At 34.1% G+C, this 24,632-nt stretch overlaps 1 protein-coding gene across 2 annotated transcripts in view; it reads left to right on the top strand.

Moving 5' to 3' along the window:
• VPS13C (vacuolar protein sorting 13 homolog C) overlaps nucleotides 1–24,632 on the top strand; it is a 177,828-nt gene that overhangs the window by 129,134 nt on the left and 24,062 nt on the right. For both annotated transcript variants that reach the window (XM_082618382.1, XM_082618381.1), the window contains exons 52-67: nucleotides 62–427; nucleotides 807–893; nucleotides 2,196–2,351; nucleotides 2,763–3,027; nucleotides 3,656–3,816; nucleotides 4,820–4,941; nucleotides 5,449–5,743; nucleotides 7,020–7,409; nucleotides 9,165–9,269; nucleotides 10,013–10,177; nucleotides 11,692–11,820; nucleotides 12,103–12,236; nucleotides 13,970–14,096; nucleotides 17,416–17,651; nucleotides 22,971–23,112; nucleotides 24,143–24,283. In XM_082618382.1, the coding sequence (XP_082474508.1) occupies nucleotides 62–427; nucleotides 807–893; nucleotides 2,196–2,351; nucleotides 2,763–3,027; nucleotides 3,656–3,816; nucleotides 4,820–4,941; nucleotides 5,449–5,743; nucleotides 7,020–7,409; nucleotides 9,165–9,269; nucleotides 10,013–10,177; nucleotides 11,692–11,820; nucleotides 12,103–12,236; nucleotides 13,970–14,096; nucleotides 17,416–17,651; nucleotides 22,971–23,112; nucleotides 24,143–24,283 (3,021 nt within the window). The remainder of the gene's footprint in view (nucleotides 1–61; nucleotides 428–806; nucleotides 894–2,195; nucleotides 2,352–2,762; nucleotides 3,028–3,655; nucleotides 3,817–4,819; nucleotides 4,942–5,448; nucleotides 5,744–7,019; nucleotides 7,410–9,164; nucleotides 9,270–10,012; nucleotides 10,178–11,691; nucleotides 11,821–12,102; nucleotides 12,237–13,969; nucleotides 14,097–17,415; nucleotides 17,652–22,970; nucleotides 23,113–24,142; nucleotides 24,284–24,632) is intronic.

The following is a 24,632-nucleotide window of genomic DNA, read 5'->3' as shown; positions in this document are numbered from 1 at the left end:
TTAATTCTTCTCATCTGCGAAATAATTTATTCTAAATCTTTTTCTCCTTTCTTTTTTAAAGATTTCACCCATAATTCTTAATACTGTGATGACAATAATGGCTGCTCTGTCTCCAAAGACAAAAGAAGATGAATCCAAAGATATATCTAAGGAAACGGAACATCTTTGGGGTGTCAAATCTATTAGTGATTATAACTCTTGGTTTCTTGGTATTGACATGGCCACAGAAATAACAGAAAATTTCAAAGACATTGAAAATCCACCGATAGACGAAAATTGTGCTGTTGTTGTCCAGTCAGTTCAAGTTACCTTAGAGTGTGGCCTTGGGCATCGAACTGTACCTCTATTATTGGCAGAGTCTAAGTTTTCAGGAAGCATTAAAAATTGGACTTCCCTAATGGCTGTTTCTGCTGACATGACACTAGAGGTATGACCACATGAATTATTACCCACCTTCAGAGGCAACTTCCTTAAAAGTACAATGGAGGAATTAAGAAGTGAGCTTTTTTGTGTGCATGACCATAGCAAGTATATATATGAATAGATAATACATTCTAACATTTAATTTATTCATGTATAGTACTATTTATTTGGTCATTACTTTTTAAAGGTTCTTTTGCTAAATAATTGGTTTATGGAGCAAAGTAAGAGTAAAATAAAATGCACCCTCTTTATAAATATCCTTTGTGTCCTTAGGTGTATTGTTAAAATGGTTATTGGCATATAACATTACTTAATATTTTTTCCTACTGGTTATAGAAATACGTAGTTAATGTTTTAAGACTCATAATTCTGTGCCTTTCCAGGTTCATTATTACAATGAGACCCATGCTGTATGGGAGCCACTGATTGAGAGATTGGAGGGGAAGAGACCATGGAATTTAAGGCTTGCTGTAAGGAAATCATAATAAAATAATATCATTGTGTACATTCATTTATATATATATTTTTTTAGTTCAGAGATTCTCAAGATGTAGTCCAGGATCCTTGAGGCCCTTTTAGAGGATCATGGGATCAAAATTCTTTTCATAATAATATTCAGACATTATGTATCATTTTCATTCTCATTCTCTCATGGGCATACAGTGGAATTTTCCAGAGACTATGCAGTTTTGCAGCAGATTGAATACAAAATTAGAAATGAGTCCACCTGTCTTCTCTTAAGGCTTGCACTAAAGAGATTTGTAAATACTCCTCTTCTCACTATGTATTTTTAATGGTTATTTTTCATTAAAATATTATTTATGTTAACATGTAATTGTTGGTTTTAAGTGAATATTTAAAATTTTCTCAGTTTTAGTTTCTCATAGAGTACATACTGATAGATAATAACCCACACAAATGAAGCTTTTTGGGATCCTCAATCATTTTAAGAGACCAAAAAATCCAAGAACTGCTATTCTGGTTCATGAATTCTTTGTGTCATCTCTTTATGGTACTTCCTGAGAACACTACAGAGTCCTACATACCGAAACACATCTTCCTAGATTAACAGGAACACAAGTTTTATACCCTTCACAAATTATCACAGCATACTTCTCTGGGGCAACTTGACTCAAGTGTGAGGCATTGAAATTGACTTAGCAGATTCTTATTTTAAAGATGAGCAGTCACTTAACCTGTGTCCTAATTTCCTCTCAAAGTAGAAGTAATATTTCTGACCTACCTCTCTTTGGAGTAGGCAGGCTAACAAAGAATGTTTTACAAGACTTTTGAAATGCCTTTAGAACGAAAACTATGATGGAATCTGATGGCTGGTTGAAAGCTTATCATATTACTTATTTATAGGTGTTACTGGTAAAAACTAGAAGGAATTCCAGATGTTACTTCTGATAAGGATCAGTTTAGACTTCAGGGTCCTCTTAAAGTGCTCATCAACGTAAAATGACCAATTAGGTGACACTGGTTAAATAGCTTTCTCTGGTGAATGCACAAAAGACAAATATTGTAACTCACTTGGAGTCCTTCCATGGCACAATTCTAAACATTTCCCTATGCGTGGACTACACACTGAAAGAAAGAATGCTGACTTGTGCTAAGTCAGGGTGAAGCACTGAATATTTTTGAAAATGAGACTTTTGAGGAGCCTTAATATAAAGTGACAATGTTAGGAGAATTTAACCTTGACTCTATCAAGAGTATTTTAATTTTATTATTCATTGGCTAATAAATTTGCTATGTATTTATCGTCATAGGTAAAGAAGAATCCAGTCCAGGATAAAAGTTTGATGCCAGGAGATTATTTTATTCTACTTCCTGAGCCAGAAACAGAAATTGTTATTTCTTCAGGAGATACAATGAATATAACAATATCCAAAAGCTGTCTTAATGTTTTCAACAATTTAGCAAAAGTATGTTTGGTTCTTGCTTGGACTATTTCAAATGGAATTTTAAATTGAAACGTGTGCATTATTTTTGTTTGTCATCAACATTTTTTTTTTTTTTTTTTTTTTTTTTTTTTTTTTGCGGTATGCGGGCCTCTCACTGTTGTGGTCTCTCCCGTTGCGGAGCACAGGCTCTGGACGCGCAGGCTCAGCGGCCATGGCTCACGGGCCCAGCCGCTTCGTGGCATGTGGGATCTTCCCGGACCGGGGCACGAACCCGTGTCCCATGCATCAGCAGGCGGACTCTCAACCACTGCGCCACCAGGGAAGCCCTGTCATCAACATTTGTTTCTAAAAAATGTGTAGTTGAAATTTAGGTTTTGAAAAAAAAATTTGAATTTTGCAAAAGTTTTATTGTGTTGTTGTGTTCCTTTTCAGGGTTTTTCAGAGGGCACTGCTTCTACTTTTGACTACTCTTTAAAAGACAGGGCACCTTTTACAGTAACAAATTCTGTAGGTGTTCCCATTAAGGTGCAGCCCAGTCATAATCTCCGAGTGATGGGCTCCCTTGAGAAAAGTGATGTGTGTGATGTTGATGCCGGTCAGAAATTGGAATTGGAATATGCCAGCATGGAACCTTCATGTCAAGGGAAACTATCTACACTGAGCCGTCAGGAGAGCTCCCTCTTCTCTCTGACCTTTGGTATGCTATATTTATGCTATTTTTAAGGGTATCTTCAGAATTACTGGTGTCAGCTTATTTTTGATAAAATATGGAAAAATATTTGCTGCAGATAACCTTGAGAGACAACATTTCTAAAGGCTTGAAACAAATAGTTGATAAACTTTTGTTTTCTTCCTCTAAACTTGAGAAAATTAAACGTGATTAATTTAAGAATTACCTTAGAAAACTAGATTATTTCTATGTGCTTAAATAGTACAGTATGTAGTATGCTTCAGAAGGGACTGGAGTTCAGTGAGGAGAGAAAATAACTATATTCAGAAGTCTTAAAATGTTGACAGTAGTTATCACCATTTAAAAAAAAAGCCATTTTTATTGTTATATAGTTGAGAAAATAAGGAACAAGTTGGATTTTGTTTGTTTTAATACATTTAAAACCCCAAGAGAAATTGTTTGGGGTCAAAAAATTTTATAACTGGTTTCCTTTCTTTGTTAGCTGCTGTGTCTTAGAAAAGAATTTTGTGTAGTCTACATTTCTAGTCATGAGGAAGAATACTCTTGTCATTATTTTGAGGTGCTGCTCCTGATCTCTTATAAAAACTTAGGTAAATTAGTATTTGGAATGCTTCTCACTTATGCTCTGACTTAGCACCTCATGGATATACGGAAGTTACAAAAGTCCCTGTTGCCAGACCTGGACGGCGATTGTATAATGTATGGAATCCCAATGCCAGTCATTTTGACTCACTTGTGGTACAAATAGATGCAACTGAAGGGAACAAAGTAATTACCCTTCGTTCGCCTCTGCAGGTAATGCATTAAAGTGAATTGTGTTCCTTTAAGTATATCAAGAAATATTAAATCATTTGGCTGAATATAGGAATATAATAAAACTTCATTAGGTCAGTACTGATTGTTCAGAAATAAATAATAGTTTGAACTGGGTATTTCCTGTCCAACTTACTTTTGTAATATTCTTCATTTTAAGTGTCTCATGAAATGCTGTTGTTAATTTAAAGCCCATTTTTGTTGTCTCCTGGGTTTAAAATTAGTGAAATTTTTGTCTATTCCTTTAAAGATTCAGAACTGAGGAATATTGCAGTAATAGCTGGTTGTCAAATAGGATAACATTCCATTCTCTTTGTATTGTATTTTTCAAGTATGTATGAAGGAATGTTGAAATGGTCTCCCCAGAAAAAAATTTTAGCATATTAATCTGTATAAATATTTTTTTCCACCTTTAAGGCTTTATCAATTTTTCTTTTTCTCTGCATTATTACAGATTTCAGCATATGGTCAGCAGAACAATATTTCTTCCTACCTATAACATCAGATAAAAATGAAAGGATTTCCAATTTTGGTCATTGTCTCTCAGTTTACTATTAGCTCCAACCTATATTACACTGTAGTTAAGGAAGGATTGTACTGTATTTATTTACCTCATGTTTCCTTTACTATCCTTTTCTGTTTAGTTGTATGGTGCATTGAGAAAAGGTTGTAATGAGGAAAATATTATGACTGAAATCCTCAAAGATTAATACGTATTTGAAAGATAATAGTACACACTAAAAAAATCAGTCTGTAATATATGAACATGTGAATATCCTAATAATTTTTAACTTCTGTTTAAACATCAAGTTTCATATATATATATAGCTCCTTAAATATCTTAAAACTTTTCAATTACCATAAAAGTATCTTCCAATATTGGGCTTGAAATTTTTTAGATCTAAAAGTGATTGTGTGTGGCTCACGTTTTTCTTTTGAATGTCTACATCTTTTTAAACAACTTGTATGTTTTTTTGTCCAACAGATTAAAAACCATTTCTCTATTGCTTTCATCATCTATAAATACGTTAAGAATGTGAAGTTATTGGAGCGCATTGGAGTAGCCAGACCTGAAGAGGAGTTCCATGTTCCTTTAGATTCATATAGGTAGATACTTCCTTGAATATGTTGATATAAAAGGTTCATAATATACATTTTTAATTCTGTGAATTAGGATCTTTATTCTAGAAAAAAGTAAAATATCTATATTCTACATCATAATAATTCTTATTATCTAAAGATCTGTAAAAGCCAGTTTTGAGACATACAGAGAAATACATTTGTATTGTTGAATTTACCAGATGAAATTTGTTGTATACTTGATGTTTTAGAATTTTCTGAGACTTACTTTTATTAGATTGCCTTTGTATTTGAAATGACTTTTTTTTTTAAGTTGTCATTTTTTACAGAGTATTTTTTCCCAGAAGGTACTTCCATGAGTCAGCTGTGTGACTTTGGGCAAGTTTCTTAAACTTGCTTAGCCTTGTTTTTCTTATCTGTAAAGATAGGAATAATAGTACTTATCTTGTAGAGTTATCAAGAAGAATTAATGAGATTCTTTTTCTTACATTCTCAGTAAAAACAGTTTTCCCACTCTGTTTTCTTCTTCTGTAGGTGTCAGCTGTTCATTCAGCCAGCTGGTATCTTAGAGAATCAGTACAAAGAATCCACCACGTACATTTCCTGGAAGGAAGAACTTCATCGGAGCAGGGAAATCAGATGCATGCTGCAGTGTCCGTCAACAGAAGTCAACTTCTTACCTCTTATAGTCAATACAATTGCTGTGCCTGATGAATTAAGCTATATATGTACACACAGGAAAGACTGGGATCCAGCTTACATCATTCATCTTTACCCTACTGTCACTTTGCGGAATTTTCTCCCATATTCTCTAAGATATTTACTTGAGGTATGCCTCTTGCATTTTACTTGACTTTTATTATTACATGGAGTGAATTCTAGTTTGTTTTTTTTTAATGGTATTTTTAATTGAGGTCAGTGTTTTACATTCACCTACTTGTAATGCTTTAATAATATTAATAATAACAAAAACTGGTATAACATCTACTTTGTGCCAGCCACTATGTCATGTATTTTACATGTATTAACACATTTAGTCCTTACAATAACTTCCTGAAGAAGGTACTGTTATTAGACCCATTTTACAGATGAGGAAGCTGAGTCACAGAGGGGTTAAGTGATACGTCCAGGATCCCACAGCTAATAAATAGTAGAGCTGGAATTTAAACCTAAGCAATTTGGTTCCTTGTTCTCCACCACTGAACTCTGCTGCATCTGCTCTAAATTAATAATTATAATAGTCTTTTTATTATCTAAGTATAATTCTCTTAGCTAAAGTATGGAAAAATGCCAGTGAGAAAATACTTCATCTTAATTTATTATGAAGTTAATTTTAAAGTTTTTTGTTTTAAAGTGATGATTATTTGGTTCAAGTTTCTGTTGAACTGAAAAATAATTACTGTCTTAAAAAATATTAGGGAACATTTTCTAGTAATGAAGTATGATAAATATTTTTAAATTTCTACATACCACAACATATCAAAATACAAAAATCTGGGAAGTATTTGGAACCTAAATTTATTTTCTTTGTCTGACAATGAGCCATGCCTGAGTTGCAGAGAATAAAATTAATTAGATGAACTAAGTAGTATTTATACAAGAGATGCTTTTGGTAAGGAAGCCTAATTTATTATGTTGCTATTACTCATTTTTAAAGTAGTTCCACCTTAGATAGCTTGTCAGCATAGCTTGATATCACTTTTCTTATTCTACTTGTATGAGAACCATTAGGTGTAGTATGTGAATAAAGGATGAAGCTGAAGTCCAGGCAGTTAAGTGGCTCATTTAATGACATAGCTGTTAATGGAAAACAGCCAGTGTTCCGGAGTCCAGCCTTTGATTCTTGGCACAGGTCTCTTTCTCAGTTATAACCATTGGCCTGCTAATGACCAAAAGACAGTTTCTGACTTTGGCTATGATATAGTGTTTTATTTGTAATCATTAGTAATTGTTGGATATTCATAATATGTAAGATGGTACCTTGAAGACTTGTCAGTTAATGTGAATCTGGTAGGTTACTTAGTGTTTGTATAAAATATGGACGTTATTGCAGAGGTTTTTAAAAAATTGGTAAGCAAATATAGTTTTTGTTTGTTTGTTTTTAGGGAACAGCAGAAACTCATGAGCTAGCAGAAGGCAGTGCTGCCAATGTTCTACATTCGAGAATCAATGGAGAAATAATGGAATTAGTTCTGGTGAAATATCAGGGCAAAAACTGGAATGGACATTTCCGTATATGTGATACACTTCCCGAATTCTTTCTTGTGTATTTTTCTTCTGACTCCACAGAAGCGTTGACAGTTGACCTGTCAGTACATGTCAAGCGAATTGGCAGCCAGATGGAGCTATCCATCTTTAGTCCCTATTGGCTAATCAACAAGACTTCTCGGGTTCTCCAGTATCGTTCAGAAGAAATTCATGTGAAACATCCAGCTGATTTTAGGGATATTATTTTATTCTCTTTCAAGAAGAAGAACATTTTTAGTAAAAATAAGGTGTGTTTTTGTTGATAAAACAAATTACCTGTTTATTGTTTATCTAATGCCATGCTAACCTCTTTGCTCAGTGTCACAGGTATGAATTAGGTACAAGAGGACTTTTAAGGAATACACGGTTAAGTGGGATATTAGGAAATAACAACAATAGTGTCCCAAGACTGAGTTACCTTTTTCTCTGGTGCCCCTAGAATTACTTCTGTTCTTGACATAGTGTCAAGTAGAAACCTTGATTTTATGTAGGTTACCAGTGATGCAATGGCATTTCAAAAGATAGAACAGTTGAATTTGGTTTATTTTAACTGAGCCCTCCTATGTGTGAAGCACTAAAGCAGGCCTTTGTGAGAGAAACCTCATGTGTAAGGCCTGATCCTTCATGCTCTGGTCCCTTCTTTCCTTTTCATACTCACATCTTGGTATAGTTTGTTTACCTCTATGCCTTTGTATGGCTGCACTCTCTGCCTAGAATGCCTCTTGCTCTGTGCTTTGCCTGTCTGCCTCATGTTTTCTGGTTATCCGCTGTTCATCCTTTGGCAGTCTGCTCCAGCCTGACATGTGTGAAGGATTCTCTGACCATCTAAAGTGGGGCTAGATATTCCATCTGTGTTCTTTTAGAGAAGTGCTTCTCAAATCTCAGTGTGCGTTGGAATCACCTAGAGGGCTTTGAAAACAGATTGCTGGATCAGACCCCCATAGTTCGATTCAGTAGGTCTGAGTAGGGTCTGAGAATTTGCATTTTCCACAGATTGCCAGGTGTTGCTGATGGTGCTGGTCCAGAGACCACACTTTGAGAACCTGTGTCTTAGAGTTTTGATTAATACTTGATATTGTACTTGTTTATGTGTCTGACCTCTGGTTGTACTCAGGTATTTTATAATCTATTGGGTGGATGGAGGTTAATACAGGAGCAGAATTAGATCTCTTCTATACAACTTTATCTGAATCCCATAGCCAGAAGTAAACTTTTTACCCTCTCACCTTGATTGCATATTATCCCTTTTATATAGTTGTTATCACATTGAGTCTCGCATCATAATTATTAGTATGTATTTCCTATCTGTTTGTTTAGTTGGAAGCTCATTGAAGACAGGAATTGTGTCTTCCATTCTGCTTATCACAACATTTTTCCTTTATTGTTTGCTGAATAATGTTAAAAGCATAAATTCGCTGTGTGCTAAAACTTTAAGAATTCATTAGCTCTGTATCAAAAGTCTAACACTGGAAAATATCATTTTACATTTTAATTCCTTTTCAAATAACAGAAGGTCGCATTGGTATACATCTTTAAATTCACTATACTCATTGCATAGGTGAATGGGAAGGTCAGAGCTCTGCTTTTTTTTTTTTTTTTTTTTTTTTTTCTTTTTGCGGTATGCGGGCCTCTCACTGTTGTGGCCTCCCCCGTTGCGGAGCACAGGCTCCGGACGCGCCGGCCCAGCGGCCGTGGCTCACGGGCCCAGCCGCTCCGCGGCATATGGGATCCTCCCAGACCGGGGCACGAACCCGTATCCCCTGCATCGGCAGGCGGACTCTCAACCACTGCGCCACCAGGGAGGCCCCAGAGCTCTGCTTTTAAATATTACATTGTCCCCTAGAGTTTCTGTGGTTCTGTTACCCATTTGCAGCATGCCTTTGGTTATATTTTTCTGTCTCATGTTACTAAATAAATTTCTAGTGGTCTAGCAGCATTCCATCAAATAAAGTCAATATAGTGTTTTAGATTTCTTATATGATTGTTTGTGTTCTCTGGTGTAGGTACAGTTAAAAATTTCAACCAGTTCATGGTCCAGTGGTTTTTCATTGGATACAGTGGGAAATTATGGGTGTGTGAAGTGTCCTGCCAACAATATGGAATACCTGGTAAAATTTTGCTTGCTTATTTACTTCTGATTTCATTCACATTTTCATCAGTAAATGAGCTGGATCCTAAGGGGTACAGAAATGTGAATTCAAAGTATTACGTGGAGGACTGTTATATCTCTCTACTAATTTCTAGGACCGCTAGTATCAAAGCAAAACCTGAATTTGTCAAAGTTTAAGGCAGACAGTTGAATCCATACAAGTAAGCAACTTGGTAAATATTCAGAATATACTAGAATCTGCATTCCATACCACTCCCTGCCAAATGTTTCTTAAATCTTAAGTTTGACTGAGAAAATTTGAATAATCTGATACAAGTTGACTTGTTTTATTACCATTTTGAAATTTTTATTTTATTTTATTGATAGCAGAGTTAATAAAGTAGCAAAAATCGAGCCTGTACACTAATTTTAAAACAATTTATTTTGGAATGTTAAAAAGTAAAGGATTTTTTTAAATTAAGTTTGTTATTATAAGTCATCATTAGTTAAATTACTGAGTGATATTTCTTGAATTTGTTTCTGATGGAGCCAAACTAAGGAACCAAAATTTTTCTTCTTAGTGAGAAGATAATCAGTCATGGAATATGACTCTTAGCAGTTACTTTATTTAAGAAATCTTATTTTAAAATATTTTAAGAAGGCTGTATGTGAATGGTGTGTGTGTGTGTGTGTGTGTGTGTGTGTGTGTATTTCAAGCTATGTAAAGTACTGGGAAATGATAAGCTTGTTTGCTTTTTACAGGTTGGTGTTAGCATCAAAATGAGCAGTTTTAATCTTACACGAATAGTTACTTTGACTCCCTTTTATACTGTTGTGAACAAGTCATCACTAGAACTAGAAGTTGGTGAAATTGCACCTGATGGCTCAATGCCAACTAATAAATGGAACTATATTGCTTCTTCAGAGGTAATATTTTCCTTTAATACAACTGACTCCTAAAATGTACAAATAAATATAGACATATAAATAAGAATTATATATATCTCTGTCATACTCACTTTGCTCCCATATTTGTGGGTTAAAATATGACAGCCAGCTTTGAAAGACTTTTATTTCATACTATAAGCATATGTTAAAAAAGAAGAAAAAAATTGTGGATAATATTTACCACTAGCTCAGTCTAGACTGTTAACACTCATTCTCTAGTTCTTCCTATATGTATAAACATGGGTATGTACTGTAAAATGTACATAAAGTACTATGTATTGTGTCAATAGCAAGGTAACGTCTTTGTATTCAAGAGCATCTAATCTTGTTGGAGGGCTTAATACTCATATAAATTAATACATAGAGAAGAAGATAGTGTATGGTAAGTTATAGGTGGTTATAGGATCTCTGAATAGATGAGCTGGAAGTTTCCTTGAAAAATTCCAAAAATTCAACCACCTTGCTTTACAGAGAAGGAAATTGAATCTTACTTTTTTAGGTCAGTAAAGTTATTGGAGGTTGAGATCATTGTGGTCTAGATCAAAAGGAAAAGTTTCATAGAAGAGCTGGCATTTGAACTAAACTTTTGTAGACTCAACAAGATGAAACGTGAAGAGAATAAGGAAAGAGTGGGGACAGGACAGATGCAAAGACAAGTGTTAGCGCTTGAATTTGCCCGAGCTTTCAACCAAGCCACCTGACTTAAGGATAGGACTGTTTTTCTGTACATCTCAAAAGAATTCTAAAATTATTTAAAATATTTAGCAAAAGCTTAAGAGAAGGATTCCAATTATACTACAAACACAGTTAGACCTCTAAGAGGCATGGCCTTTCCAAGGCACTTGGAATGATCTCCATAGACTTGGCAACAAATAAATGCTCCTTATCTTTTTATCTTTGATGTGAGTTTGATTGCAGTAGTATTTTTTTTTAGAAATAGAATTTACCCAGTATTCTATAACAGAGGGAACTTTCTTTTTAGGAACTATAATCTCAGTTTTACAGATAAGGAAACAGGCTCAAAAAGGTGCATGATTTGATTAAGATCAGACAGCCTGGAGGATAGTGTCAGGACTTCCAGCAAGGTCCTCTGCCTTCAGTTGTCTTCTGGTTTATCTAGGTTAAGATATTCCGTGAAAGAATTCATAGTGATTAAGGAATTAAAATGGGTTATACATAAAAGCAAATGTTATTAAGATTATAATTTTTAAATATTCAAGATACTTGAATATTTAAATAATAGCACTTCAGTTTCTCATATTGTAATTATTCCATAAGAAAAGACTAATATATCTATTCTTCTGATGGAGTTTTTTTGGCTTCATAAAAAATCATTATATTGTCAGTAATCTTAATATTAGATGTAGAGGGGCTATTTTAAGAAACTTAGTAATTGAATCATGATCTGAATTAGAATTGGAAACTTTATTAGCCACTGTTTTATTTATACTATAGTATTGTTTTAAGACTGATATTAACTTTTATACTTTCAGTACCTTCCATTTTGGCCTGAAAAATTTTCAGGCAAACTTTGTGTGAGAGTGGTGGGCTATGAAGGATCCTCCAAGCCATTCTTTTATAACCAACAGGATAATGGCACTTTATTGAGCTTAGAAGATCTGGTAAGTTTTCCTGTTTTAAAATGTCTTTGATTTTTAAAGTTTGCTTTAAAATATTTTATTAAGACATGCTATAAAATATACTGATAATTAATTGAAAGTATACTAAAATATCAATATATAATGCTATACATATATTTGTAAGAGATCAGAGCCAGTGTGCTTTTCAGTAAGAACTTAAGAAAACCAACTTTGTAATATCTATATAAGTGATTGAAATTCTAAATGTACCATGTGCAGTTTAAACCAATACCTCAAACGTACTCTTTTTTTTTTCTACAATAGAATGGGGGTATCTTGGTGGATGTAGATACCGCTCCACATTCAACTGTCATAAGCTTTTCTGATTACCATGAGGGATCCGCACCTGCCCTAATAGTAAACCACACACCATGGAACATCCTCACATATAAACAGAGGTATGAAAAGAAAGGGTTCTTGGAAAATCTGATTTGCTTTTACTGGTCCACAGTCCCTTCTAGGAAATACTTGGAGCTAGGTGTGTTTCACATTCTACATGTTTTCAGATTTTAGAAAGGTAATAGGGATACATGATGTTTATTGCTAATTCCCGTAGCAGGTTTTGAGACAGTACTCTATAACCAAACACATTAGTATTCCTGTAGCAAAAGTTGTGAACCTTCACAGTAAGTGGGATAAATGAAACCGTTAACAGTTTCACATCAGTTCAGATCAAGTTTTGCTGCCACATGACGTTTGATACCAAACTTAGAGAAAAATATTTGGAGTTTTGGAGCTTCTTAAACTTCAGAATTGCACGTAAGGAATTGTGAACCTGTTTAAGTATTATCATTCTTTTGTAGTCTGGTGATGCTCAGTGAACCTCTCCCTGTAAATCTGTGTCTAGTTTTTTGGTAGGAATAGTAGAAGATTAAATAAGAGGGCAGAAGATTAAAGAAAGATTAAAGTAGAAGATTAAGTAGTGGTGTTGAATGTATTATAGTACAGTCTGATAGGAATTTTGTTGTTCTTGTCTGTGCTATCATTTGGCTTGAGTAATGCCATTAAATAATGATATAACAGATAGCTTTAAATCCTTAAAATACGTAATATATATTTGCAAAGAATTATTATTATAAATCTTCAAGGCATTATTTTATATGTATATATAAAATATAAAATAATAATATACATTATATATGTATATATATAAAATAATGCCTTGCAGATTTAACGTATTCATAACTCTCATGGCTTGAATCTGCTGAGAGATTTAAAAGCATACATTGGGATTAAACCCTAATTGGGTTACTTTTTGTTTTATTTTAGTTCTCTGGAAAGTCTTTTGTATTATCCAGACCAATACTTCTAAACTTACATATCAATATTAAGATCCCTTAGAAATCTTGTTAAAATGTAGGTTCTGATTTAGTAGGTTTTAAGTGGGGCTCAGAATTTTTCACTTTCCAGCAAGCCTCCAGGTAATGCTAATGCTGCTGGTCCACAGACCACGCTTTGAGTAGCAGTGATACATGGACCCAATTTCTTTTCCTCTGAGCTTATTTCTTTTGCGTTGCATTTGATTAAAATCTTAAATTTGAGCACCAAGTAAAGTTCTTCTGCTACTAAAAAATTTACTATTGGGACTTCCCTTGTGGTCCAGTGGTTAAGACTCTGTGCTCCCAATGCAGGGGTCCCGGGTTTGATCCCTGGTCAGGGAACTAGATCCCACATGCCGCAACTAAAGATTCCACATGCCGCAACTAAAGATTCCACATGCCCTAATGAAGATCCTACACATGGCAATGAAGATCCTGCATGCTACAACTAAGATCAGCACAGCCAAATAATTTTTTTTAATTAAAAAAATTTTTTTACTATTCACAGCCTTTTCTATAGATGAACTCTGATGTACCAGTCTGTTTACTTTAATGAATTTCATTAGTGTGATCTTGCCTAGATCAGTTCAGAGTATACTGCAGCTTCAGAAAGGGCAGTATTCTGTTCCCTCAAGCTTCAAAATCGTTAGTTAATTGGACATTTTAGGGTACTTATTTTTAGGCAGAGTTGTGTTTTATTAACAAAGGCAGTTTTATAAGATGTTTGCGCCAGTCCTTTCCTCAATAAACCACGGGTCTAGGTTTCTCAAGGCCAGGATATTTTAATCTTCCCTCTGTTGCTTGCATTTCAGTGGGTCACAGGAAGAAATGGTATTGCTGCCAAGACAAGTTCGACTCTTTGCCTGGGAAGATCCCACTGGTACCAGAAAACTTATATGGAGTTATGCAGCAAATGCTGGGGAACATGATCTGTTAAAGGTACCATTTGATGTGAATGAGTTCTGTATGAAGTACCTGATAACAAAGCAAGTAGACAAGTTAGCTTCATGCAGTCATCTTTGTCTTTACTGAACTAAAAATGAATTGAAAGTATTTTCAAAATAAGTTACTTTTTGGCTTTAGATTGCAAAGAGTTCATACCAATATGTTGTTCTAGATCAGTCAAAATACTTTATTTACAGTTTTAAAAAATAGGCCTCTTTCAGCTTGCCTAAGACCAGGAAAGTACTTTTTTATTTACTTTTTCTTTAAAGAAAGGAATTTTGAGCCTAAGTGAAAAACAACTTTATCTTGAACATGTGCGTACCACTGTTAGCTGTGAGAATTTTTAGGCATGTTTTCCCTATCAAAGCCATATGTTTTGTTAATTAAAGGAGTCTGACAGTATGCAAATTATCCCATATAAGAAATTTAATAAAATATTTACTGAAACAATATTTAGGTAGCTAAATTAATTAAATATGTTATTTCCTAGACTCTTAGACTTTGGGAAGGGCTTAAGAATTCATCTGCCAGCCTTCCTGTAACATAGCCATTGCTCTTCCATGAGCACCTAGTTTCTGTAGGAATGTATTCTATCCTGAAAAGTTCATACAGTGTCATATTCCATTGTCTGATAATGCCAGTTGCTAGAAAAGCTTTCTTGGTTATTTAAAATAGTAATTGGCCAACAGTGACTGAATTATCCTCTCCTATATTCCCTCTGAAATACCCATAAAAGAGATAGACTTACCCACCTTTGAAAAATCAGACTGATAGTTATGAGATTCTTGGAGTTTGCCATGACAGTTTGATGGAGCTCTATTGCCTGCTTATTATGCTTTACTTTTTACAACAGAAAAACCTTCAAGGTTTATAAGTGGTAGAGAGGAGCTTAAATTCCCTGTTACTCTTAGGTCTCTGGCTCAGAGACATAGTAGCTCAACCAGGGGTCCCTGTACTATGCTGGTGTTATTTTCCTTCTCCTCACATTTCATGCTCCTCAGCAACCACAACTCCTAGAAAGTGGTATACAGGCCCTGGAGAGAAAGTGGTAATGCCATCCTGAAGGAGGATATCCAGGTCTGTAAATTAAGGCAAAATCATGAAGAATCCTGGTAATAGTGTATTCACGGGATTGTGATTTTAAATGTCTCTATTCTGTTTGGTGTTAGAGAACCAGGCAGTAAGAAAAGTAGATAAGTGTGCCTCAGTCAGCAGGTAATCTGCCAGATTATGAAACTTGAGCTAGAAGCAAGGCAATTAACCCATTTCCTTGTCCCCTGGGTTGATCTGAGAGGGGAATTCTGCTCAGGCCCAGGTGGGAATTCAGAGAAAATCCTTACAGTATTGGAAAGCACTTTCCTCATTAAGTGTGAATAAACAGAAAAAAAACCCATGGAGTTTATGAAAAACGTAGTTCAGGAGAAAAACTTAACATTATCCTAAAGATTCAGAGGCTGATTATACTTCTGAAAATTTTTTTACTACAGGAGCACCAGAGAAAAATTTCAGAAAGTATGCTTGAGATCCCCAAAGTTATAAAGATATGACAACTATGAAAAAGGAGAAAGATGGTGAAATAAAAGACAAAGACAACAAAATAAAGTGAAAGGGGAGCAGGGAAACAGTATATTCTGAACATACTATATTAACACCATTTAATCCTAAATTTTAGGAGGTATAGATCAAAGATGATGGGTTTTTTTTAAAGATACCAATTAGTAGAACCAAAATCAGTGATAAAAGAATTCTAAAACAATTAATTGAGAAAATGAAAATAAAGAAAAATTTGCCCTTATAGTAAAAGAAGGAAACCTAAGGAAGTATATAGAAAGTGGCAAATACATTTTATTGAGTGTATATCGTGTGTTAATGCTTGTCATATAGTATCATTAATTCTTATGATTGGAACTTAGAACTGCTGGTTAGAATTCAAAACCAGGTCTGTCTGGCTTCACAGTTCATGGACTTTCCCCACTAAACCATGCTTCCCATCAATTATGCCAGTAAATGAAAATGGTTTAAATTCTCCTATTAAAAGACCACATTCAGATTAAGTTAAAAATTAGTTTCTAACCAAATGCTACTTACATGAGATCTGTTTTAACTGAACTAATACAAAAGGTTGAAAGCAGAAGACATGGTAAAGATTTAACAGACAAACAAAAATAAAAAGGAAAGTTGTTGATTTTAATTTCTGAGCAACTATAATTCAAAGCATTCAAAGTCATTAAATAGAATATGATAATGTGACAAAGAAGGCATGATAGCCATAAACCTTCATGCAGTGAATATTGAATCAAAATGTGAAACTTGAAGTGTTGGAAGTCAACTGAAACACAGTTGCCTGAGGATATTTTAACACACCTCATTTAATTTTTAACAGATCAAATAGATGAAAAACAAATGGGATTAGAGAGTATTTGAATGATAACTAAGACTGAACCAAGCTACGTATCAAATTTTGTAGTTTACAAGGAGAGAATTCACCTTCTTAGTAGGTATCTCTGGAACATTTACAAAATTTGATCATGTTAGAGTAAAAAAATTACAGTCTACTTTGACATATGTTAAAAGCAATACGTAAATTTTAGACAACAACAAATACCAACCATTCCTATGCTTTTGGTAACATCCTTTATTTATTTGGTTTTGGTTTTTGTTTTCCAAGAAAGCATGAAATGAAAAGCACATATTAGGAACTTATACTGCCTGCTGAAACGAACTGTTGTTATATTTATGTTAAGTCCAGAATGAGAGAAAAATCATTATCTAAATCTCTGAAGACACTCACCAAATCAAGCCTCATATTTTTAAATGCTATGTGAGACTGTCAGCGAAGAAGGCTCTTCTTAGTGAAACTTAGTACAAACTGATCACCATAGTTTGACTATTTAACAATGTGATTTATATACGTATTTGCAGTGTTATAAATTATTAAAACCTAAAAATAAACCAGTTAGTTTTACCTGAGGTTACTTTTCCAATAAATTTCTAAACCATTCTGTTCTCCATCTGGGAGACAAGTAAGCATCTTATGGCATTGATGCCATTGAAGAATACTCTTGTCCCTGCTAAGTGACCTTTGAGCACTAACAAGGTAACTCAAACTAAGGTTTAAAAAAATTAAGCACTATTAATCTTTGTTACTGTTTGAAAAAAATGGTGAGTATGTTTTAAAACAGATTATAACTTTAATTTGTTATTTTGATAATTTTCTGATTTATAGTCATGCTTTCTCAGCTACTACAGTTCAACTTTATGTAATAAAAGCTTACTGTTTGTGGTTTTAATATGAAGTCTCTCTTTCCCACAGGATGAATGTGGACAGTTTCCATATGATGCAAACATCCAGATACACTGGGTATCATTTCTAGATGGGCGCCAGAGAGTTTTGCTTTTCACTGATGATGTTGCCTTGGTTTCGAAAGCACTGCAGGCAGAAGAAATGGAGCAGGCCAATCATGAAATAACTTTTTCTCTCCATAGTCTTGGGCTTTCACTGGTTAACAATGAAAACAAGCAAGAAGTTTCATATATTGGGATAACCAGGTATGAAAGAAGGAAAAGGTATCAGAAATCTTGGAAAGGCATTGAGTTTGTAATATCAGGTTTGATGAGCATAGACAGATACCTGTTCTGAATTTGCTTACTATGCAATTCTTTCAGCAAAACTTACTGAACAACTGTTTTCACTGTTAGTTGAAAAGCCCCTAGGATAGAAAGATGACTAAGATCATGTCTTTGCCCTTATAATACTCATCAGTTGGTGGGGGAAGAAAGAGGTTTGCTTCTTTCTTTGTTGTTTGTTTGTACACTTTTGGAATGAATTATCAAAACACCAGGAAAAGCTACAAAGAAGTATGTGCATGTGCAGTGGTGCTGTAGAGGCTGGAAAAACTGGTGTGGGTGGGGGATGCCAACAACAAGTTGCATACACCGGTAGAAAGGGTTATTTATAGAGCAGGCAGGCAGTAGTGGACGTGGGTACATAATCTTTATTGGCTACTCATTTAGAACTTTTTAATAATGATGGAGCCAGGTATTTCCTCTGATTGTGCTTATACCTATCTAAGAAAAATATTTGAATTTAACTGTTTTGGTGTTTCAATCTCACTAACTTTAGTAAAAGACTCATTCTTCTTTGGAGACTGTTGGAAATGGTTACCAAGTATAACGAGCATAGGGTCTATTGATAATCATGTGTTTGTTCAGTGAAGTAGAAAATTAAGGAAATAAAGAGATCATGTATGTAATGCTCTTTGTGCAACACCTGACAGATTAAGGGTTCAATAAATGGTATTATACATACCATTAATGTAATATTAGTACATTTATGTATGTATGACTGATATATTCTCTTGACTATACGTTTCATTATTGTATAGTATTTTGAACTAAATATGAAAATCTTTTTTTTTAGAATTTTATTTACTTTTTTATACAGCAGTTTCTTATTAGTTATGCATTTTATACATATTAGTGTATACATGTCAATCCCAATCTCCCAATTCATCACACCACCACTGCAGCCCCCCGCCATTTTCCCCCCTTGGTGTCCATATGTTTGTTCTCTACATCTGTGTCTCTATTTCTGCCCTGCAAACCGGTTCATCTGTACCATTTTCCTAGGTTCCACATATATGTGTTAATACACGATATTTGTTTTTCTCTTTCTGACTTACTTCACTCTTTATGACACTCTAGATCCATCCACGTTTCAACAAATGACCCAATTTCATTCCTTTTTATGGCTGAGTAATATTCCATTGTGTATATGTACCACATCTTCTTTATCCATTCGTCTGTCGATGGGCATTTAGGTTGCTTCCATGACCTGGCTATTGTAAATAGTGTTGCATTGAACATTGGGGTGCGTGTGTCTTTTTGAATTATGGTTTTCTCTGGGTATATGCCCAGTAGTGGGATTGCTGGGTCATATGGTAATTCTATTTTTGGTTTTTTAAGGAACCTCCATACTGTTCTCCATAGTGGCTGTATCAATTTACATTTCCACCAACAGTGCAAGAAGGTTCCCTTTTCTCCACACCCTCTCCAGCATTTGTTGTTTATAGGTTTTCTGATGATGCCCACTCTAACTGGTGTGAGGTGATACCTCATTGTAGTTTTGATTTGCATTTCTGTAATAATTAGTGATGTTGAGCAGCTTTTCACGTGCTTCTTGGCCATCTGTTTTTCTTATTTGGAAAAATGTCTGTTCAGGTCTTCTGCCCATTTTTTCATTGGGTTGTTTGTTTTTTTAATATTGAGCTGCATGAGCTGTTTATATATTTTGGAGATTAATCCTTTGTCGATTGGTTTGCAAATATTTTTTCCCATTCTGAGAGTTGTCTTTTCATCTTGTTTGTAGTTTCCTTTGCTTTGCAAAAGCTTTTAAGTTTCACTAGGTCCCATTTGTTTATTTTTGTTTTTATTTCCATTACTCTAGGAGGTGGATCAAAAAAGATCTTGCTGTGATTTATGTCAAAGAGTGTTCTTCCTCTGTTTTCTTCTAAGAGTTTTATAGTGTCCAGTCTTACATTTAGGTCTCTAATCCATTTTGAGTTTATTTTTGTGTATGGTGTTAGGGAGTGTTCTAATTTCATTCTTTTACATGTAGCTGTCCAGTTTCCCCAGCACCACTTATTGAAGAGACAGTCTTTTCTCCATTGTATATCCTTGCCTCCTTTGTCATAGATTAGTTGACCATAGGTGTGTGGGATTATCTCTGGGCTTTCTATCCTGTTTCATGGATCTATATTTCTGTTTTTGTGCCAGTACCATATTGTCTTGATTACTGTAGCTTTGTAGTATAGTCTGAAGTCAGGGAGTCTGATTCCTCCAGCTTTCTTTTTTTCCCTCAAGACTTCTTCGGCTATTCGGGGTCTTTTGTGTCTCCATACAGATTTTAAGATTTTTTTGTTCTAGTTCTGTAAAAAATGCCATTGGTAATTTGATAGGGACTACATTGAATCTGTAGATTGCTTTGGGTAATACAGTCATTTTCACAATATTGATTCTTCCAATCCAAAAACACGGTATATCTCTCCATCTGTTTGTATCATCTTTAATTTCTTTCATAAGTTTCTTATAGATTCTGAATACAGATCAGATCTTTTGTCTCCCTAGGTAGGTTTATTCCTAGGTATTTTATTCTTTTTGTTGCAGTAGTAAATGGGAGTGTTTCCTTAATTTCTCTTTCAGATTTGTCATTGTTAGTGTATAGGAATGCAAGAGATTTGTGTGCATTAATTTTGTATCCTGCAACTTTACCAAATTCATTGATTAGTTCTAGTAGTTTTCTGGTGGCATCTTTAGGATTCTCTATATAGTATCATGTCATCTGCAAACAATGACAGCTTTACTTCTTCTTTTCCAATTTGTATTCCTTTTATTTCTTTTTCTTTTCTGATTGCCGTGGCTAAGACTTCCAAAACTATGTTGAATAATAGTGGTGAGAGTGGACATCCTTTTCTGTTCCTGGTCTTAGAGGAAGTGCTTTCAGTTTTTCACCATTGAGAATGATGTTTGCTGTGGGTTTGTTGTATGTGGCCTTTATTATGTTGTGGTAGGTTTCTCTCCTATAGTACACAGTTATCAATTGAAGTGGCAAAGCATTATTTTATTATGTAATGACACTATGTGTGTAGTTAAAGAATACAATATATATTGACATTTGCAAACTAAGTATGCATCAGAATATATCCAACTCACAGGAAAGCAATGGCCAGAAAAGTTAGAAAATCTCAGACAGTATCTCATCACAGAAGAATTTCTTTATAAGATTAAAAAAACAAAACAGAAATGAAGCTGCAACCAAAGTTAGTTTTGGATTGACCCATTTGTTAGCCATGCAGAGAAAGCCTTTTACCTATGGTGGATTAATTGAATCATGTCTGATTGTAGCAGCTAAAGAAATGTGTCCAGAGCATATAAACTTAGGAGTGTTAGCCTTTTGGTGAGAACAGTTGCTTGAAGAATTGAGGACATTTGGAACAACATCAGTAATTAATTAGAAAACAGGCAAATAATTTTGCGTGGTTTTCCTTGGCTCTTCATGAGTGAATACATGTTACCAATATGCTCAGTTGCATATTTGAGAAGCCAGTACTGAGTTTGAAAGTGAATGAAGAGTTAGCCTCTATAAATAGTCAACATAGAACAATACAGGTGAGAATATTTTCAAACAAGTTGAAGTAATACTAATTCAGTACATGAAGTGGAATCTTCTAAGATATATTACAACTAATGATGAGAAAATAATGTGTGAAACACAAGAAGACATAGTTGGACAAATTCACAAAGCTTGTGAAAATGTAGTGTTGAATGTGTATAGTTTCATTATGTTGTTTGTCAGCAGGTACTTTGCAGAAAATATTTGAATTGGTCATTTGTTATCAAACCAGTAGTGCCCAATAAGGAACTTCATTCACTCTTGTGGACTTAACGATCATTAGTTCAGCGAATTTTTGTCAGAGCTAGAAGCCGAATGTCCTTACTTAACACACAGCAATTTGTGTAACGGTAATACTTTTCATTGTACTTTTTTTGAGTTCCCAGTCAAGATTTAAATTTTTCTAAATTAAAAGAACCACCCTCAGCCACTATTATTGAACACTGACTGGCTTTGGAAGTTAGCTTTTGCTGCAGAATTGATAGCAAATTCAACCTACAGGCAGAAAGTAAAACAGCAGAGTCATTTTGATGACAACTAACATTTGAGTTGCAAATAATGTTAGTCTATTTTATATATTTCCTCTGCTGTCCAAAGTTAAAACAAGAAGTGAGATCTCCAACCCCACACAAGTTTGGAGCTGGTGGATATATTCTATGACCTACAACTACAGTTCCAACAACATGTTTTCCAACCTCAGGACAAGTACAAAGAAAATTTCCACATTTCAAAATTCATTTAACTATTAATGAAGGAGCTTCTACCTAACCTTCAATCGGAAGTGATTGATTTGTAATGTATTGACATGCTAAAAGGCAACAATCAAGAGAAGAATCTAATAGAGTAGGAAACAGAATTTAAAATTAGATCTAGAATTTTTCTAATATAGAATACAATTTTACAAATGTATTACAAGCGATACATATACTTAGTTAAACTAATATTCTCTTAGATTGAGATCAGTATTTGTCAGTATCTCTGCATGAAAGGACATTTTTAAAGATGCTCATTACAGATCAGCATTAACAGATGAACATTTGCAATAGATTTTGATAATAGGGAACACTAACTTTGAGCCCTAATTAAGTAAAAAGTTGTCACCCCCACAAAGAAGTGTAAAAAAATTTTTTTGTAACTATGTACGGTAATGGAGGTTAACTGTTACTGTGGTGATAGTTTTACAGTATATACAAATATCAAATCTTTATGTTGTACATCTGAAACTAAGTAATGTTATATGTCAACTATACCTCAATAAAAAGGAAGGAGGGGAGGGAGAAAGTGTTTTTGTCATTAATAGACTTGTTTTTAAAAATTGTACCCAATTGTTATTTTTACATTTTGAATTTCATCAATTAAAAAATGTGTGGAAGTGTTTTATCTCTCTTGTTATTTAAGTACCTACATAATAACTTTGATTTTGTCTCAGCTCACAAAGCCTAAAATATCCCCATATGAAAAAAGTCTGCTGGTCCCTTAGCTCATTGATGTCAACGTGTGACAGAAAAAGATTTTCCCCTGCCTCTTTTCCTTATGCACTTTTATAAGACAGATATATTTTGGTGTTTTAAAAAAATCTCATGTATAAATGTGATTTTCATAGGTGGTTGACAGTTGCAACAATTTGGAGTTGAATGACAGTTCCACAACCTAAATATGTATTTAATTTAATTAATTTTCTTTGTGAATTATTTTAGTTCTGGTGTTGTTTGGGAGATGAAACCAAAACAGAAATGGAAGCCATTTAGTCAAAAGCAGATAATTTTATTGGAAAAGTCCTATAAGAAATATCTAGAATCAAGAGACCTTGGCTGGATTAAACTAGATGATAATTTTGAGGTACACCAAAATTGTTTTGTTTTGTTTCTTATATATGTATTTTGTTGCTTCTGGTGGTAGTAAATAAAATTTCACTATCCAAGTAAAAATGTGTATGCAGAAACTAATTAATTTGTAGGATTGGCATAACTAATAAAACTTATTAGTACATTTTAAATTAAAATACATTGTTGAATCATATAGTATGAAACATTATCTAAATACATTTCTTATCTGCATTTTTATAATTTCTTCTATTTGCAAAGCAGATAGTTTCATGTAACTTGTTTTTAGGAAGATTATGGAGAAATTAAGATTGCTTATTGAAACTTTTCCTATTCTGAATGATACCAATATATATTGCTAAATAAAGGCTGTGCAAAATTGTATATATCAGTGATGAAAACTTGCTCAATTAAATTCATTAAATGTGAATGATTGTAGGACATGAGTAGATGTCCACAAATAAATGTGTACTCTACATAGGCCCCTACACTGTTGAAACTGAAAGTCACTTTTGCTCCAAGAAGACCCCAGAAGCTTGACTGCAGGTTCAGTCATACAATTTGGGTTACTCTTTGTCTTTAATGGTTGAGTCTGCATTGTCACCAGATATGCTCCCCAACCCCACGCCCATCCCTGTAAGTGTTGGTCATGCTCAAATGAAAAAACACTCTACAATTAGTGTCAGACGTAAATAAGCTATTAACTATTCCTTGTTTAACTTTGTTAAAACAAAGTTTAAGTGTTATCTAGAATTATCCATTACAATTGAGGTTTTTAAAATGTAAAAAGCATGGCTTATTTTCTTTAAGTATAATTTATATAGTTGAAAAGTTCTCCAGTTGTTTTCTTGTTTTCCTTATAACCTTGGTAGAAAAGTGATGATTCTGCTTCCAGTATCTCAACTGTAGATCATCTTAAGGTAGATCTTTTGATGAGACCAAGAGATTAAGATATTTTTCCTTTACAGTTTGTGAGTAAGTGGATATATAAAATGGGCTTCACTGCTCATACCATTTTATCACAAACACATGTACTTTTTTCCCAGGTAAATTTTGGCAAAGACCCAATGGAGATGCGCCTCCCTGTTTGCTGCCCTATAAAGCGAGATTTTTTATCAGGAATTCAGGTTGAATTTAAGCAGTCTCCTCACCAAAGAAGTTTAAGGGCCAGATTGTATTGGCTTCAGGTAACATTATCATCCTATACAGCAGATATATCTAATCAGTTTGGGAATTTTGGGTCTGAATTTTTTTTTTAACAAGATTCTATCATGCATCATAGTTGGTATCTTTCTTTTTGTTTATATGTTTATTCTCCTTCTTCCACATATCCTGTAGATTCACCATCCAAGGCTAAATGACCATTGAGACTTTAATTTGACCAGTTAGCCTGCCAGAGTGTTTTCTTACACTGAAATTGTTATTTTTAATATTCCTTTGTATTTGTCATGGGATCCCAAAATAGGATTTTCTTTTGTCCTTCTATATGGGAATGAGTAGGGCTTTAGGAGGCAGTTTTTGTCTGCTTGTTTGATT

Source organism: Mesoplodon mirus (genome assembly GCF_964341445.2).
Source record: "Mesoplodon mirus genome assembly, chromosome: 4".
NCBI lineage: Eukaryota > Metazoa > Chordata > Mammalia > Artiodactyla > Ziphiidae > Mesoplodon > Mesoplodon mirus.
This window is presented reverse-complemented; position numbering and strand designations above follow the sequence as displayed.